Below are 18,941 nucleotides of genomic sequence, written 5' to 3'. Positions count from 1 at the left end.
GGAATTTATGGATATCAACTTAGATTAACAACCATTTTTTCTCTCATTCCAATGTCTTTCTGGTTGTGTGATTTAGGGTGAACAGGCCGCCATTATTATTGCTGCTAGCATGAGGCTAGGCGTATAGGACAGAATTTTTGGGGAACATTAGCTCGGCCAAGTTGGGGACAAAGGGCTCTGAAGTTGGCCGACATGCGGTTACTGCCGCCGCGCCACTATCAGCTGTTGTGTGGGGAGTCAGCTGATGCAGCGAAGAAATGGTGGGGAAAATTGTGTGCGGCTGGCCGGCAGCTGCAGCGGCTGCACTAGCGCTTGTTGTGGCAACTGCCGCCGCATAATAGTCAGCAAATGGGATGGAAAAAGAGTTGTTCATAGCTGCGGCGGCTGCCATTGAATTTAAATCAAATTGGTGATAGTGATGGGAGGGCGGAGGTGAAACATTTGAGGGACTGCAGGATTGAACTGCGCCCGCCGGGTTGCCGGCGGTTTGTGCAGCCACTAATGGCTGTTGTTGTGCAAGGGCGGCTACCATAGCAGTGTTAGTTGAGACAGGGACACTGTAGGGTGAATATCTAAGGGTTTGAAGCATCCCTGAACCTGTATGAGGTGAAACCATGAGCAACTCACCAAGGCCGCGGGCACCAGCTGCCCGACTCTTAGCAAGGTTGGCGGGTAGCATCACCTCTTTCGGCTGCGCCTTCTTGCATTCAACCTGAACAATAAATATATCTAGATAATTTATACATCCCTATTACATACATTTTTAGCTGGGATCTGAAGGGCCGATAAATTGATGTAGCTACCCAATGATAATACCCAAAATTCCTCTTCTGTATTGTAATATGCTTTTTTGAAAAGTTTGAACACTCAACTTAATGAACCAACCAATCAAAATTAACTAAAGTCCCCAAAATTGATAACCCAACGAATAAGAAAACGTTATTATAAACCTTTAGAGACTAATAATCAGCCATTGTCCCCTCTCTCTGTTCTCTTTCCTCACTAACTTCAAACATTACCTTCTTCCCTCCTTCAATTAAAAAAGTATTGTGCAATCAGATAATTAGGTAACTAAAGACTGTATGAGTTTCAAAATTAGTTTTAATTTTAATATTATAAAGAAAATTTTAAGATTATAATCATTATATTTTTTCATGTTTTTTATCAATGAAATAATATAAATAATTTGAACTGGCAAAAGAAACAAAATAGATTTATATGTAATTTAAGAATTCCCTCTTTTTTCTTTATTTCTTTTTTTTCAGTAAATATATTAATTACAAGAAGAAGAAAACTATAAACCAATGTAAAGTAATATATCTACAAGTTTGTATTGTAAATAGTATCAATATCAATAAGTACACTTTCAGGCCAGTTTTCCCCTTACTATTTCCCCAGGGGGTATACAGGGATTTAGATACTTGAAGGAAATTGTTTAAAGTGCAAATTTCTTTTTTAAGAATGTGCAGTTTTATTTTAAAGTTTTATAATAGTGTAATGGCGAATATTTTTTAAAATAAAGTTGTGTTTTAAAAAGTGGACAAATGTTCCAACATTTGGCCAAACTATGCATTGTGACGTCATATAACGCCAATCAGGATAGTTCAGACAAGCATTATAACATTGGTCCACTTTTTTGGAGACACTATAAGCTGCTCAATTTTTTTTGTAAGCTCATTCAAAGCAGCTCATAGGGCCTAATAAAAAATGACTTCATACAATACAAATGACCTATGATAGGCCAGTGTACATTTTACAATTGGTCAATTACAATCTATACTGGCCTATCATTCTTTATAATGTAATAAATAACGTCATTTTTATTAGGCACTATAAGCCGCTTCGCTTATTCCCTTTATTACTGTTTCTTCCCTGTTGTAACTTTTGAGACAAAATTATACAATAATGATTTATAATCCACTTTTCCCAACCAAGGACAAAAAAATCCGGGAATCTAAAGGATAAGACAATGGCCAATAAATTGATGTACCTTCCCTGATAACACACAAAATTTCCCCTTCTGTAGATTACAATTAGTGATTGAAACATTTGGACACTCAACTTAATGAACCAACCAATCAAAATTTTATAAAAGTCCTCAAAGTTGCAAAGCCAACAAATAATTAATGGTTAATTTATCAAAAAATAATATCGTCAAAGAAAACCAATAGCCTTTCTGATAATGCATGTGTAACTCTATTGTAATAAGAGAGTATATGGGACCACTGCCAAGAAAACCAAATGAGTTTCTTATTCTATATATGTAACTCTATTGTAATAAGAGAGTATATGGGACATCTGCAAGAAAACCAAGGGAGTTTCTCATTCTATATATGTAACTCTATTGTAATAAGAGAGTGTATGAGACTCCAGTTAAGAAATTTAAGAGAGTTTCTTATTCTATATATGTAACTCTATTGTAATAAAATAGTATATGGAACCCCTGCAAAGAAATCCAAGGGAGTTTCTCATTCTATATATGTAACTCATTTGTAATAAGAGAGTGTATGAGACTCCTGTTAAGAAATTTAAGAGAGTTTCTTATTCTATATATGTAACTCTATTGTAATAAGAGAGAATATGGGACCTCTGCAAAGAAAACCAAGGGAGTTTCTTATTCTATATATGTAACTCTATTGTAATAAGAGAGTATATGGGACCTCTGCAAAGAAAACCAAGGGAGTTTCTTATTCTATATATGTAACTCTATTGTAATAAAAGAGTATATGGGACCTGTGCAAAGAAAACCAAGGGAGTTTCTTATTCTATATATGTAACTCTATTGTAATAAGAGAGTGTATGAGACTCCTGTTAAGAAATTTAAGAGAGTTTCTTATTCTATATATGTAACTCTATTGTAATAAGAGAGAATATGGGACCTCTGCAAAGAAAACCAAGGGAGTTTCTTATTCTATATATGTAACTCTATTGTAATAAGAGAGTATATGGGACCTCTGCAAAGAAAACCAAGGGAGTTTCTTATTATATATATGTAACTCTATTGTAATAAAAGAGTATAAGGGACCTGTGCAAAGAAAACCAAGGGAGTTTCTTATTCTATATATGTAAATCTATTGTAATAAGTGAGAATATAAAACCCCTGCAAAGAAAACCAAGAGTTTCTTATTCTATATATGTAACTCTATTGTAATAAGAGAGTATATGGAACCCCTGCCAAGAAACCAAGGCCTTTTATACTCTAAGAAATATAATAAAAAGCCAAAATTCTCCAAAAAAAAAAACTTGAAAATTCTAATGGAATTGTTAAAAACTACCAGTGCTAACACTATTCTACCAATAATTTTGATCTACAGAAGGAGTATTGCGGTAAAATGAATATCCATCATTCATTATCTTATCCCAAAGACAATGTATAAATCATAATAACTTTTTTTTAGAGTACATGAAATGTTTTATAGGAAGATACTATATCTTTATCAGTATAATAACAAACAGGCAAAAAAAGCATCAGAAAATGTAGGACCTTAGTAATTTAACCCCTTATTTGAGCATGGGGGGGGGGGGGGGGGGTAGTCAAAACCGCTTTTCTATACTCCCATATTTTAAAACTTTAATTTTTATTTGTTTAAACATTAAACATTATTTAAGGCTAACAATTTTATTAAAACATTAAACATTATTTAAGGCTAACAATTTTATTATCTAAGGTTTTATATAATACTTAAATCTATTTTCAAGTTTTATCCAAATGCCTTGGGATGGAGGAGACAACAGACTGTAAATCATAGTGGTTCCCAAAGTTATATAAGTTTTTACAAGCTTTTTATTAAGTCTTTTTCTTTGGTGGTTTCAAATAACTAGTGTCCATACTTCTCAACCAAACAATTTTAATCAACTGAAAGAGTATTTTTTGTTGAGATTTTTTGCTGTGTTGATAGGAACAACTTATTTCAGATTCAATCAATATGGAACCATTTTAGCTTGAGAAAAAATGCACTATTCCAAGGTTAGGAAAACTTGGAAGGCCGGGTTGGAAAAAACAACATTGATAAACGGTAAAACTAGAGGAAGGGATAGTTATTTATCGCATCGTATTATAGACATCTTCCCGCGTATATAAAATAAAAAGATACAAGATTAAAACCAGATTTGTAAGCCCCGAGGGGCCGAAGTCCTGGGCTAATAAAACTGATATTTTTATTTTAATATTCGTGGAAAATTATCCGCTATACTGCTATTTGATTCTGTATCGCTGAGAACCAGTTTTTAGTTTTTGATATCAACGCAATAATTTAAAATCATTTATAGACAATTATTACATATTGAAGTTGGTTGTCTTGTATTTTAAAACTAGAGGCATCGCCCCTTGCATCTGAAGGCTCTTTATTCAATGGGGTAAGTAAGAAGGGGGTATAAATATAGCCTAACACCTTCCCAATGCTTAAATCTAAAATTTAAATAACCTAAAACCATCCCAGAACAATATGTAAAGCTTTCCCAAAAGGGAGAACTCAATCAGTTTAGTAGTTATTTGAAATCAAAGCTTCAGAAAATAAAACTTATGTAATCTATGATACAAAGTAGAATGATTTCTGTCCGTCCATCTGTCTGTCCCTTAAGATCTTGGTAACCACTGAACCGATCAAATTCTACTCTTAAGGAATTATACCTACTGGTCCTATGGTGGTTTTAGGCTATTTTCTCGGGGGGTTGGAACACTCCCCCCCCCCAAAAAAAAAATAGTTTTTAGGCAGTTAATTTCAAAATAAATGGCAGCACCAGAAATATTTAATTATTTTTAATTACCTCTTGAGGCAAAGCCCCTAGAGGCTAGGGGCGAATCCGCTAGTAATTTATATAACAGGTTATGTTTTTTTTTCTCAGAAACAACTACTAGTCCATTTATCTATAGATTTCGATCATTCACAAGTATTTTTAGAAATAGGAAATATAAAGAATAGGGATAAAGCTTTTAAAGAAAAAAATCTTAAACCATAAAATAAATCATCTTAACTAAGATAAGATTATATTTTAATTATTTAATGACTATGTGGTATTCTATCATATATTTTGTATGGTTTTAGGCTATCTTATATTTAGGAGTCGACTCAGTCAGGATGGTATATACATACATAGATACTCCTAGATGACAGCCAAAGAAAATTGACTACAATTTTTATTAGAGCAATCATTTTGGAGGCTACTGTTTTAAAGGTCTTTAGAACTTCAAAATATGATGAATTAGGAAGGAGGGTGGGGAGGGTATGAACTTTTTGATTTATTCTTTTTATGTATTATACCTAATCTATGAAAATGGGGATCTACAAAAATGTGATCTATAAATAGACCAGAGCGGAAAGGTATTAACTTAATATATCTTCACTAAAAGATAGAAAGATAGAAATAGAGAGAAAGGGAGGGAAGGAGAGAGATAGAGAGAGACAGAGAGAGAGAGAGAGAGAGAGAGATATAAAATATGACTGAAAGAATAAAAAATAAAAGACAAATTATTTTAAAGTAATATTCTTCTATAAAATAGTCATAGAAATAAAACTTAAAAGATGAAGAATTTCAAAAATAAAAAATCATCCAATTACATAATATGACCAATATAAAGCTTCCATGAAAACTTAATGAAATCATTCCTTCTGTTTTTAAATCTAGGATTTTTTTTATGAAAGATGGATATTTAATTACATTTAATTTATATTTTTATATAATCATACATGTCCAAAAAAGTAGCAAAAAAATCGAGGGTTAAGAGAATTGATGGAATGTGGAGGAGAGGGGGGGGGGGGTTGATACTCAAACCCCCATCCCTCCCAATTCATTTTATCATCATATAAAGTTTTACATCTGAGTAAATATCAAAGAATACAGGGATAAGTTAATGGTAGATAATTTAAACTTTTCCCAACAAATAAAAGCAAAGTACTAAAGGTGAATTGGTACACAATTTATATTTGGGAGAAATATTTATTTTTAGTCAAATGCCCTACCTCTAAATCCCTGACAAATATCAGAACATAAAAAGTTTTCACATAAAAAAGTGTTATACTCCAGGAATCTAAAGGGATAAGACAATGGTCGATAAATTGATGTACATTCCCAATAATAACACACAAAAATGACCCAATTCTGTTGATTACACTTAGTTGAGACGTTTAGACACTCAACTTAATGAACCAACCAATCAAAATTTAATAAAAGTCCCCAAAGTTGTTGAGCCAACGAATAACAAAATAAAAAACTTTGGGGACAAGTATATTAAACAGCCCAATGTCCCCCTCACCACCACCCCCCCCTCCCCTAGCTATACCAAGACGTAAAAGTGGTTGGTTAAGAAAATTAGACTTTGTTGATTATTATACCTCTTAGTCATATTAATAAACAGTCCAAAAATCATAGTAGAATTATTTGTAAAATCAGCATACGAAAATATGAAGTAGACTAATTTTATATTACTATTTTTATTTTAGATTTTTATATTACATCTTTTTGGTATAAATAAAGAAAATATTAATGCATTATAGAGACGGACGAAGGCCCCCCCCCCCCCTAATGATAAAAGTATGTGGACGCCCTTGAAGGAGGGTAATCTATCATTGTAGTAGTTGCCACTGGATGAACTGAAATTTAATTTCCGAATGTGTACACAGTTTCCTCGGTGTTTCCTCATTCTATCTCAATATTTACTACTAGCTAAAAAAAGCTTCAAACTTCAAACAAAAATAAAACTAAATTTGAAAAATTAAAATTTTTAATGTAAAATGTATAAATCGTTTATATATTCAAATTATTTTTTGGAAGTTTGAAGTTTTTAGCTAGTAATATATATTGAGATAGGATGAGGAAACACCGAGAAAACTGTGTACACATTCGGAAATTAAATTTCAGTTAATCTGCCACTGGTAAATAGTGTTTATTCATTTCAGCATATGAATAACTTTAGCAAATCATCAGAACTCATCTGGATTCTTTAAACAAAAATTTGGGGTCGCTGCATCGCTGCCTCACCAAAATTATTTTTGTGAAAATTCTCCAAAATCACATAAAAAATCTATATTTTGTGTATTTAAGTCGCTTGTTCATCCTAGCTTCCCAATTCATTGGAGTGCTGGAAAGGTTCATTTTGTATACATCATTTATTTAAATATTATTGAGTCTTATTTTAGATTTAAAAGAAAAATGGAAAAAGTAAATTTTCTTTGAGGGGGGGGATTTTTTATTTGGGGGGGGGGGGGTTAGTCGACCTAACTATTTTAATTTTAGTTTTAAAAAGTATTTTTTTTTTGGAGGGGGGGTGGTATTTTTCATTTTTTGGTGGGGTTTGGGGTGTCCCACCCCCCAAGAAAATAGTTATAAACCTTCCCGGGACCTATGAGAAGCTACCCTGTAAATGAGAACCCGATCGGTTCAGCGGTTAGCGAGATCCTTCGCTACAAACAAACAGACAAACAGGCACACAGACAAACAGACAGACATCGTTCTACTTTGTATTATAGACTAGCGGCTACGCCCCCTAGAAGCCTCTAGGGGCACTGCACTGGTAGGAGAAGGAAAAGCGACCTCATCCTATTTTAAATTTGAGTTTCAAAAGGGTTATAATTTTTTTTTGTGGAAGAGGGGGGTGAAGACACCCTCTCGAAAAATAGTTTAAAACCTTCCCAGGACCTATAAGAAGCTTCACTGTAAAGGAGAACAATATCGGTTCAGCGGTTAGCGAGATCCTTTGGGACAGACAAAAAAACGCTTACTACTTTATATAATAGGATTATGCGGAAGTGAGGTCACACCGTAGTAAATACTATTGCAGTATCATAGCAAATAATTTTAAGCGATGACGGGTAAATAAAATCTGAAATAAAAATGACGCAAGTGAGTACAAAATATATACGCATATTTTGGTAAATTTTTTTTTTTTTTTTTTAAATGCAAAATATAATGATAACTATTAAAACAAATTTTAAGTATAACTTTTATCTTATTAGGATAACAATTAAATAAGAAAAATATTTTTACTATATGCAAACACCTAATTGAAAAAAATAATGCAAGATATAGCTTTTATTTTAAGATAGACTAGGGGCAACGCCCCCTAGAAGCCTTTAGGTATTATTAAAGTGGGAGGGGGATAAGTCAACCGCCTTTCTACTTTTTAATTTGAGTTTTAATAAAAAATATTATAAAAAAATTTTGGGTAGGGGAGTTGAAATTGACGCATTTGTATAAACACCAGTTAATGTACAAAAATAAGGGGGGGGAACAAAACAAGTTTTTAAAAATCCGAGATTTCGAACTACTGTCATCAGCCAATGAATGCAAGTGTTATTTTAAAAAGGGGGGGAGCTATTAGACTATAAATTATACTGAGCTGGATCTTTAAATGTGTAGCCGTTGCCGTAGCCGTAGCCGTGGCCGTAGTCGTAGATACATTCATACATCGACATTCGTAGGTACGCGTGGCGAATTTGATTTAAAGATCGCTATTAGGATAGTCGCTGTACCTCTGGCAGCGGCAACGGCAATGGCTACACATTTAAAGATCCAGCTCTGGTCTCCAAAGATCACGTTCCGTCATTCGCTGGTTTAAAACTTTGTAGACTGTTATTAAACATCAATTGGTTTATCTAACAAAAAGCAATGTGCAAATTTCTCCACTAATAATTTTCTATCTATAGAAGGGGTACTTTTGTCCATTATGATTATGGGTGTAGAATTTAACATCCATTGACTTATCCGTTTAGATCTCAACATTCTAAATAAATTTGCTGTTTTATTTATGTTGGACTATTCCAACAACTCAGTAAACATCATGAGAAGGAGGACTTTGTTGCAATTTCCTTCAAATTTTGATCAGATACCATATAAAAACCCCCCACCAAACCCATCCAACCCCTTTAAATTATTTATAAAATATATTTTTTTTTGTTTTTTGGCAAGGGCAAGTTATTTAATTTTTACCCTTTGACTGGAACTATTTTTTTTAAATCATAATTTTTTAAGGGGGCAAATTAAATGGTCCAATGTTTATTTTCAGGGATAATACTATCTTTGCTTATAAACTTTTTAACGAATTACTTTCTATCAAGCAAAAAGCAAAAATAGTATTTACGCTGTGAGAAAAAAGAGAAATAACTATATAGTAAAAGAAACATTTATACAGTTGATTTCTTACTTTTAATAAAATCTGCGCCTCTAGCATCGAGGGGTCTTGCAAAATTGTAACCTTAGATGAAGAAGTTGGACCACAAAAAATAAGCTTGTTTTATTTATCAAAAATGAATACAATCCGAAAGTTAGCTAAAAAAGACTGTAAAATCTAATTTTTTTTTCTTCTAAATGTTATAATCATTTGAGTAGCATAAAACAATTGTAAAAATGAATGCCTTTTAATTTTATGTGTATCGAATGTTTTTCTAAAGTCAAGCTGCATTTTAAAATGATTATATTTCAATTACACCAGGAAGGGAGGTAGCATTGGGCTGTAAATTATTCTGGTACCCAAAGTTTAGCAGATTTGCCCTCTCATTTAATGGCATTAAATATTGTATTAACACTTGATTGGGTGGTTCAAACTAGTTTTAACAATTTTTGCACCCATTAATTTTAATCTACGGTTAGGGCAATTTTGATTATCAACATCGGGGATGTACATCAATTTATTTTTAGTATATTTGCGGACGATGTCTAGATCGATCTTTCCATAAATATTAGAGAAGCTCTGTTAGGAAGGTTTTTGGCTATTTGTTAGAGGCTTGTTTTTATGTTTAGAATAACTGTCTTTAAGGCTGTATTTTATAAAAGATGTAAAATAAGTAAATTTCATTTGGTATTCATTTTTATTAGGGACCAAAAAAATAAGACAATGGCCGTTACATTGATTACATTCCCGATGATGATACGCAAAATTACCCCTTCAGTAGATTGAAATCAGTGGATGAAAGGTTTCGACAATTAACTCAATGAACCAACCAATTAAAGTTCAATATAAGTCCCCAAAGTTATTATACCAACGAATAAGAAATATCCCCTCCCTCTCTGACTTTTTTTTATCCCTTTTATCATCTCTATCCCAATCTTTCATCTTATGATGAAACTCAGAGAAAGGAATAAAGAATCCGAAAAAAACTTTTAAGGGTCTAACTTTTCAATAATTCATTAAAACTGTAATATAATCAACAATCCTTTATTCATCCTCTAATATTAAGTGGTAATCTTTTGTATGAACCTAAAGATCTCGGAAACTGCTGTTCTAAATTGATTAAACTTTTCATGGAAGCTTTATTTAATGTATTTGAGTGGTTTTAGGCTATTTTCCTGAACACCTTAGGGGCAATAGGCTAGGAAACATGATTAAAGTGGTCAATGAAATAATCAAAAAAAAATTAAATTCTAATAACATTAAAACTTTATATTTATGTTGATACATTAACTAAACATAATTTTTAGCCATTTAAAAATCTTCCAATTTTAGCAAAAAAAATCTACGAATGTCATTTACGTGTCCGCGGTAATAACTGTTCTGATCAATAATGTAAAAGTATTAGAAGATAAAAAGTAGATGGAGCAAATATTTGGTTTGCGGCGTAGCGCATCTACACTACAGTACATTTTGTATTTGTTTGTCATTTGACACTCAGCTGTATTACTCTTGTATAGGTTAAGTATTTGAAAGGGAGGGGACATTGTACTGTAACTTTTTTATGAAGGGTTTCTTTATTTGTTGGCTTAAAAACTTTGGAGTCTTATACATAAATCTGGGTTGGGTAATTTAAACTAAAATCCAAACTTGTCCACCAATAATTTTAATCTACAGAAGTGATAATTTTGTTTCTAATTTGTTCCTTTTTTATTACGTTTTTTTTTACTTTAACAGACGAAGAGATATCGTTCTACTTTAAATTAGATAGTAGCCGGTTCGCCCCTAGAAGCCTCTAGGATCATTTAGGGCGTAGGGGGTGGAATGATTCCTGCCCCATATTTTCAATTTTGAATTTTAAAAAGATTAGGGAGGAAGGAGTTTATTTATTTTATTAGGGGCGATTTCTTTTTGAAGTTGGGTGGTACCCTCTCAAAAATAGTTCAAAACCTTCTCTGGACCGACCTATAAGTAGCTTCACTGTAAAGAAGAACCATATCTATTCAGCGGTTAGTGAGATCCTTTGCTACAGACAAAAAAGCTTACTACTTTATATGATAGGATAAATTTTTGTCAATTTAGCTTCGTTGCTATTGGACGTAATGCTTATTGTTTCTTGCTCAATAACTAAATTAAAGTACATCGTAATTTTGAAATTGGAAAAGTATATTTGATTATAATTTTGTGTGTGTTTTGTGTGCCTTTTAAGTCATGTTTGAACTTTTTACTTCTTTTTTTCATTAAATTAAGTTTTACGCGGATTTTATTGATATTTTCTATCATAAAATAGGACAATTTGTACATAGAAAATTACATCAAATTATATTAAATATATTAAGTAAAGTAATTTAGATTTTTATTAATTTAAGTTTTTAACCAATAAATTTACGGGGTAGTAAACATTTATCCCTAAAATGGATGTAAAATTACCTGGATCTTTCACCAGATATTCATGTTCTATAACAAAGTGAACTCTGTAGCGGGCTAAAATAACGATCCTCCCTACCCCAATCCTTCACCCCATCCTCTTTCCTCCTACTAAATAAACGGCCCGTTCAATAAATGCATGGAAAAATTGCCGCCTAAATTGACAATAATTTACTCCTGTCATATCATCCACGTATATTCTACATTTATTATCTCTAAAACATACTTTAACGGAATTACGGATTGATTTTATGACGTACGGACAGTCCCTTACCGTAGAGTAGCTTCGCTACTAATAAAATAAGATAACTTACCATTTTGTTATTAATTTCGTGGAAATGAATTTCGCAGACTTTGTCGACGACTTCTTCATTCTCGTAGATCAGGAATCCAAATCCTCTGTGGCGGTTGGTCAGTTTGTCAAACATTAACATCACGTCCTCGATCTAAATATAGAGTAGCTGCACTATGACTAAATATTAAGGTTGGTCAGTTTGTCAAACATTAACATCACGTCCTCGATCTTAATATAGAGTAGCTGCACTATGACTAAATATTAAGGTTGCTCAGTTTGTCAAACATTAACATCACGTCCTCGATCTAAATATAGAGTAGCTGCACTATGACTAAATATTAAGGTTGGTCAGTTTGTCAAACATTAACATTACGTCCTCGATCTTAATTGTTTAGTTATTAGTATAGAGTAGCTGCACTTTTTATAAGTAGAGCAGCATTAAAAGATAGCTTTGATAAAAGAAGAACAGTTATTTGTAATGTCAAAAAAATACAAAAAGTAAAAATCACCCTTTTAAACTAAATTAGAAAAACGCAAAATTTTAGGGTATAGCCTTGGTACCGGTATAATTTGCAGTATAGTCCCTTTCGTGACATCGCACCTTAAGGGGCGATTCTTCGTAGTTTTCACAGTAGGTTTTCTCCTATTTCTAGCCCCTTCGGGGGGCTCTAACCCTGCGGGGTCAATTACCTAACCCTGCAGGGCAATCACCTAACCCAATATAACCTAACCTTACCTAAAATAACCTAAAAACCCATTATAAAAATACGACAAATCGCCTCTTAAGGTGCGATGTCACGTAAGGGACTATTCCTCTTGGATCTTACACCAGATTATAATGTAATCTGATAAAGTGAAACTTGTTGCGGGCTAAAAAACGTCCCCGCCCCTTATCAACCCCTTATACCCCCAACCCTTCCACATCTACTGGGGGGAAGTACTGACAATAAATAAGGACTAAAGTAGCAACCAAAATTGACCAAAAATTTTCCCCTGTCATAATATCCACGTGTTTTATATCCATTGCTCTAAAGGTATTGTTATTTTGTGTACGTAACAAAATTCTGACATTTGACGTAAGTTAGTAAAACATAAACGCGTTAGATCTTTGTACAGGGATATTGGGGATAAGACAAACAAAAGACAATTATGTCCATAAGTAGAAATAATAATAAGATAGAGGCCTCTTGGGGTACTTCAGAAAGCGGAAAAGTCGAACCCTCCCCCCCCCCCATCCCTTTTAATTTTAGTTTAAGAAGAATTTTTTTAAAGTTAAGTTGGAGGGATTTTGTTCCAGAGCTAGAATAGCTACAAACCTTTATGAGAAGCTACATTGTACAGGAAAACCATATCGGTTCAACTATTAGCGCGAGGTCTTTTGGTACAAACAGAAAGATCCTTTTTATAAATGGATAATTTTCTTATCTATATTTAATTTCATTATTTGAAATTAGATCAAATTAAATAACATATTTGAGGGGAAACAAAAAAAAAACGTGGCTTTTTATAGGTTATTTTAGTTTAGGTTAGGCAATTGGCCCCGCAGGGTACAGAAATAGGAGAAAAGCTACTGTAAAAAAAATACGAAGAATCGCCCCTTAAGGTGTGTTGCCACGAAAGGGGCTATACCCAAAAAAAACTTTTTTAAAATTGCTCTATCCCTCGAGTTTCTGAGTTTTTGTGACTTTGCAATCTGGAATTTACAGAACTTCCTTTGCATGTGTTTAGTCAGGGATATTTAGGGATAAGACAATCGACTATATCCTCAATTATAATAAACAATATCACCACTTCTGTAGATTAAAATTATTGGTTGAAAAGATAGTACTGTGCTAGTTTATACCAACCAATCAATATCTAATAAAAGTACCCAAAGTTTTAAACAGCGCATAAGGACGAGTGATTATAAAAGTTTAGGTACCATGATAATTTATAGGCCCCTCCCTCTTAAACGATTAATAGTTTAAAAAGGAAATTTTAGTACAGCACGGACAAAAATGTCCAAACTTAAAAAAAACTTTTCTATTGATAGTTTTATTCTACAAAAAGGATAATTATAAATTTATAATAGTGAGGTGGGATTAAATTTATCATCCATTGTCTTAACCCTTAATATCCCTGGATTATTTGTGCACGTCACAACGCGCTCATGTGCGCGCTCACGTGTGTTTTAATAGATTTTAGGTCATTCTAAAATCAGAATCAAAATTTGCAATCGCAGCAAATTTTTTGGAAAATTAATTTTAGGACGTAGCTTTCAAAATTATATTCTTTTACACTTTTCTCGAATTGAATAATGTAAGTAAATAGAAAAATAAGGTTTATCAACAGAGGCTTAAGATCTCGTTAACCGCTAGACCCATGAAATTTTGCTTTTCAAGAAATGTACTGAATGTATATAATGGTTTTAAGCTATTTTACATTAAGATGTCATACTTGTGAAGGTATTAACCATCCCTGCTAAATAAAAAATGAAAGCTTGTTATTGCTGCGCTATACTTTTGGATATATTTGTCCTAAGTATTTTTATAATTATGTTTATCTTTAAACGAATATAACAAAATGCTAGGCTTATCAAAATACCATTTCTTTAAAGATTAAATAAAAGTTGATAAGACAACCTTAGACAGCACTGAAAGTTTGGGGTCCTCAAATCAAGACCTTCCCCCCCATATAAATTTTAAACCCAACAAATTTCCCCCCTCCCCTTAAAAAAATAAAAATACACGTTTACAAATCTTCGTAGCAATCTACCTTTTCATAATTTTCTTTCAAAACTGTTCAAATAGTAAATATATTGAAACTAGAGGACTTTAGTGGCACTTGGTTGAAATGGGGAAGTCTATCTTTAAATTTAGTTCATTTTAGTTGGGGGGAAGGGTTAATCTTTTTCTAGAAGCTATTTCTGTAAGGAGAGTGGTGGTACCCTTCCCCAAATTAGTTATAAAAGAAGCTTAACTGTAAAGGAAACATCCATTTCGGTTCAGTGGTTAGCGAGATCCTTAGTTACATGCAATCAGGCATCCTGTTACTTCAATTGTCAACTTTCTATATAAAATATTACCTTTCCAAACTGTTGGAAATAGTTCCTAACATCTTCCACTGTGGTTGGGGCGGAGAGGCCACCCACAAAAATCTTCTTGGTCCTGGTTACCATCTGAAATAAGATAAGGTTCATTAAAATCTCAGAAACAAAAAAATTCTTTATGTTATTTATAAATCAACAATAAGAATTTAATAGGGTCATGTCATCATTATTATTTTAAGCTGTCTGTCTATCCCATTTAAGTTTAAGATCTCGGCAACCGCTGAACCGATTGGGCTCACACATCAGGGAATATAGCTACTGGTCCTGTGGTGGTTTTAGGACATTTCTTGTTTATGAAAAAGAACGTCAAGGTAGCGCTTAAAATTATCATTTATTGCTACATATCTAACTACTCTTAAGAGATAAGACAATGGACGATAAATTGATATTATACATCCTTTCTATCTATAACTAAATTACTCCATGAGTATTTTACAATTATTGGTTGCATATTTTAGACAAAGTTTGGAACAAACCAATCAAAATTAGATAAAAGTACCCAACGTTTTTCTGTCGACGCATAAGATAACGTGGTCATAAACTTTGGGTACAAGTATGATTTAAAGTCCAATGCCCTTTTTTTAGATTTTGTAATACTCCATGATAACGTTAATTCTATTCTCAAATTAAATCTGCACTATTAATATTATTGTTTTTGTTTACTATTTTAAATAAAATGTCTGTGAGGTATTTGTTTAGTGAGGATTTTAAAATGATTATTGTACAATTATGTGTTAATTATTTAAATTTTTTTCTTTCATTGGCTTAAAAAGGTGTTTATTACTCTAGTCCCCAAAGTTTTATGCATACTAACGTTGGCTCAGCAACTTTGGGGACTATATACTATACAATTCATAATGGTTTATTTGTTAAGTTGAGCGCTCAAACGTTTCAACCACTAATTGCAATCTACAAAAAGGATATTGTTGTGTATCATCATTGGAAATGTACATCAATTTATCGTTCATTGTCTTATCCCTTAAGATCACTTGGATAAGATCCCAATCAAAATCCTATCAACAGCTTTATTAAATAAAAATCAATCTATTGTCCCAACTGTTAGGATTTAGAAAAATTTTCATTGAAACATAAGAATTAGGATAAATTTTTACATTCCCGGCATAGTTAGGCATAGTTTTAACAAATAATTTAAGTCACACTTATCAATGCAAGCTACTTTTAAACATTTTTTGTGGTAGCGAAGCTACCCTACAATATGTCCGTATGTCCCACTGTTGGTATTAATGATATTAAAGTCTAGCAATGAGGGATGGGTCTACTATTTCTATTATTTTGATTTATCCACAGTTTATTTTATATCGCATATTTAACTGGATTATACTTAACTATTATTTTAGATATGATTTTTTGTGTTTGTCCCTTAAAATCATTCTAACGAGTAAACCGATTAAAATACATTTAAGGACGCTTTTTATAGGTCTTGGAATAGTTTTAGGCTATTTTATTTTCAACTGTAAGTATATTGTACTTCCTTCTACCTGCTTCCTCAAATATAGAGCCCATAGATGCCAAATATTATAAAATTTAATCTTTAAAATCTCGTTATTGGTGCGCTATTTATGGATATAATTAACCTTGTAAAATATTTGTTTCGACACAATGTTTAGCATTGTTTTGTTGTGTTATATCAGGAATTTTAAATATTTTAAATCTCAGATAATATTATTATTAGTCAAAGATAAGACAATGGACGATAAATTGATGTACATTTTAAATTTTGATGAAGAAAATTGCCCCATATTGGTAGAGAAATTTGTAGACTGCTAGTTTTTGTACAGTTTTTAAGTCCCCTAAGGATACGTATAAATAAAACTTTGGGTACTAGTACAATGTATCTGAGACTAGAATACAATAATTTAAGGGTTTTAATTAAATCCAAGTTAAGTGTTACTTTATATTTTCAACTAGTGGCTGCGCTCCTAGCATCTAGGAGCTCTGTATTCAAAGGAGTAAGAAAAGTAGAAAAATAGGCTAAACCCAAACTTAGATTTAAAAATAAAATAGCCTAAAACCATCGAGGGACCTATAAGAAGATTCCATAAATTGAAGAACTCAACCGGTCTAGCAATTATTGAAATCTTAGGCTACAAACAAAAATACCTTACTACTTTATAAAAAAAAAAACTAAAGATTATCTCTTTGTTCCTGAGCAATAAAATTAAGTTTTAAGTCTTTTTTTTCTTGTTTAGACATTAACATTAATTCCCTTTGACTTTGCGGCATTTTATTTATTTAGCTGCATTTATAGTAGCGAAGCTACTCAATATATGACGTTTGTCTGTACGTCCGCCTGTAAAATGTTTAATAATGGATAGGAGAAAATTGAGGAGGTAGAGGCGCCAATATACTTTTTGAGTAGGTGCCAGCGATTCATGAGATCTTACTGAAAAAACATTATTATGTAAATGCAGCTACTTAGTCATAGACGATAATATTGTTTTTGAGATTTAGATCTTATTAGATATACTCAGGAATCATAAGGGATAGGACAATGAATTAATGTACAATGCCTGTGATAATCCTATTATAGAAAGTAATAGGCCTTTTTGACTGTAGCAAAGGATTTCGCTAACCGCTGATGGTTCTCCTTCACAATTAAGCTTCTCACAAGCCCAGGGAAGGTTTTAACTATTTTTGCGGAGGGTATCTTCACCCTCCCAAAAATATTAACTCTATACCCCCCAAAAAATAAGTTGAAATATATAATGAGGGGGTGATCGACTTTTACCTCTCCCACTTGAAGTGTCCCCAGAGGTTCTGGGGGGCGTTGCGGCTAGTAAACAAAATTACACCTACTAAGATTAAATTTATTTGCTTAAAAGTTTACAGCTAGTTTGAAACAACCAATTAAGATTTAATGTAGATACCCAAAGTTTTTAGAAGATAAAACTTTTGCGTCTAGTGCAATTCTGGATATACTTATTCTTGTTAATTCATTAAATGTTAAGAATTAGCATTTAGGCGACAAATTTGTTTAGATAGGCGTGTGAGAGTGTGAGAGTGCACTTTTATACAACAAAAATGCTAATTTTATTTTTATTTCTCTTCTTAGAATAACAATTTCTTTTTAGATAGATAGATAGATAGATAGATAGATAGATAGATAGATAGATAGATAGATAGATAGATAGATAGATAGATAGATAGATAGATAGATAGATAGATAGATAGATAGATAGATAGATAGATAGATAGATAGATAGATAGATAGATAGATAGATAGATAGATAGATAGATAGATAGATAGATAGATAGATAGATAGATAGATAGATAGATAGATAGATAGATAGATAGATAGATAGATAGATAGATAGATAGATAGATAGATAGATAGATAGATAGATAGATAGATAGATAGATAGATAGATAGATAGATAGATAGATAGATAGATAGATAGATAGATAGATAGATAGATAGATAGATAGATAGATAGATAGATAGATAGATAGATAGATAGATAGATAGATAGATAGATAGATAGATAGATAGATAGATAGATAGATCACCTCCCTGACATCAAGCGGACTCAGATTCATACCTTCCTGACCCTGCTATCTACCAACTATGGTATGATTGCATAATTCATTAAAATTTAGTAAAATACCTTCAAAAGCTATTGTGGCATCTGTAGCCATCCACCCCCCCCCCCCCCCCATCTTAAGATTTTTGTGATTTCATTAATCGGACCTATTTCTTGACCACCAACTCTTTTTTACAATTTAAAGCAAAAAGAATCTTGCTAGCCCCGGGCTCATGTAACCTTTACTAAACTAGTCTATTGTAAAATCAATTAGGGGGTTGGTTATATGTCATATTCACTTTTCGACCAGAAGGATTTTGATAGAAATTTTACTTTAAATTGTTTTGAGACAATTATTGGTTAAACTTTTATCATTTATTCTAAATCTCTCTCTTTATCTCTCTCTCTCTCTCTCTCTCTCTCTCTCTCTCTCTCTCTCTCTCTCTCTCTCTCTCTCTCTCTCTCTCTCTCTCTCTCTCTCTCTC

General features: G+C 32.5%; 1 protein-coding gene across 4 annotated transcripts in view; it reads right to left on the bottom strand.

Annotated features, from left to right (window-relative positions):
• LOC145306577 (RNA-binding protein Musashi homolog Rbp6-like) overlaps positions 1 to 18,941 on the bottom strand; it is a 168,081-nt gene that overhangs the window by 76,749 nt on the left and 72,391 nt on the right. For 2 of the 4 annotated variants that reach the window (XM_080148779.1, XM_080148780.1), the window contains exons 6-8: positions 14,890 to 14,982; positions 11,845 to 11,976; positions 598 to 712 (exon numbers count right to left, since the gene is read on the bottom strand). In XM_080148779.1, the coding sequence (XP_080004905.1) occupies positions 598 to 712; positions 11,845 to 11,976; positions 14,890 to 14,982 (340 nt within the window). The remainder of the gene's footprint in view (positions 1 to 597; positions 713 to 11,844; positions 11,977 to 14,889; positions 14,983 to 18,941) is intronic. The other 2 variants (XM_080148781.1, XM_080148782.1) reach the window with 1 other exon arrangement.

Source organism: Acartia tonsa, chromosome 14, assembly GCF_053477335.1.
Source record: "Acartia tonsa isolate MP-2025a chromosome 14, ASM5347733v1, whole genome shotgun sequence".
Classification (NCBI taxonomy): Eukaryota; Metazoa; Arthropoda; class Copepoda; order Calanoida; family Acartiidae; genus Acartia; species Acartia tonsa.
The sequence above is the reverse complement of the archived record's forward strand: the minus strand, read 5'-3'. Positions and strand labels throughout refer to the sequence as shown.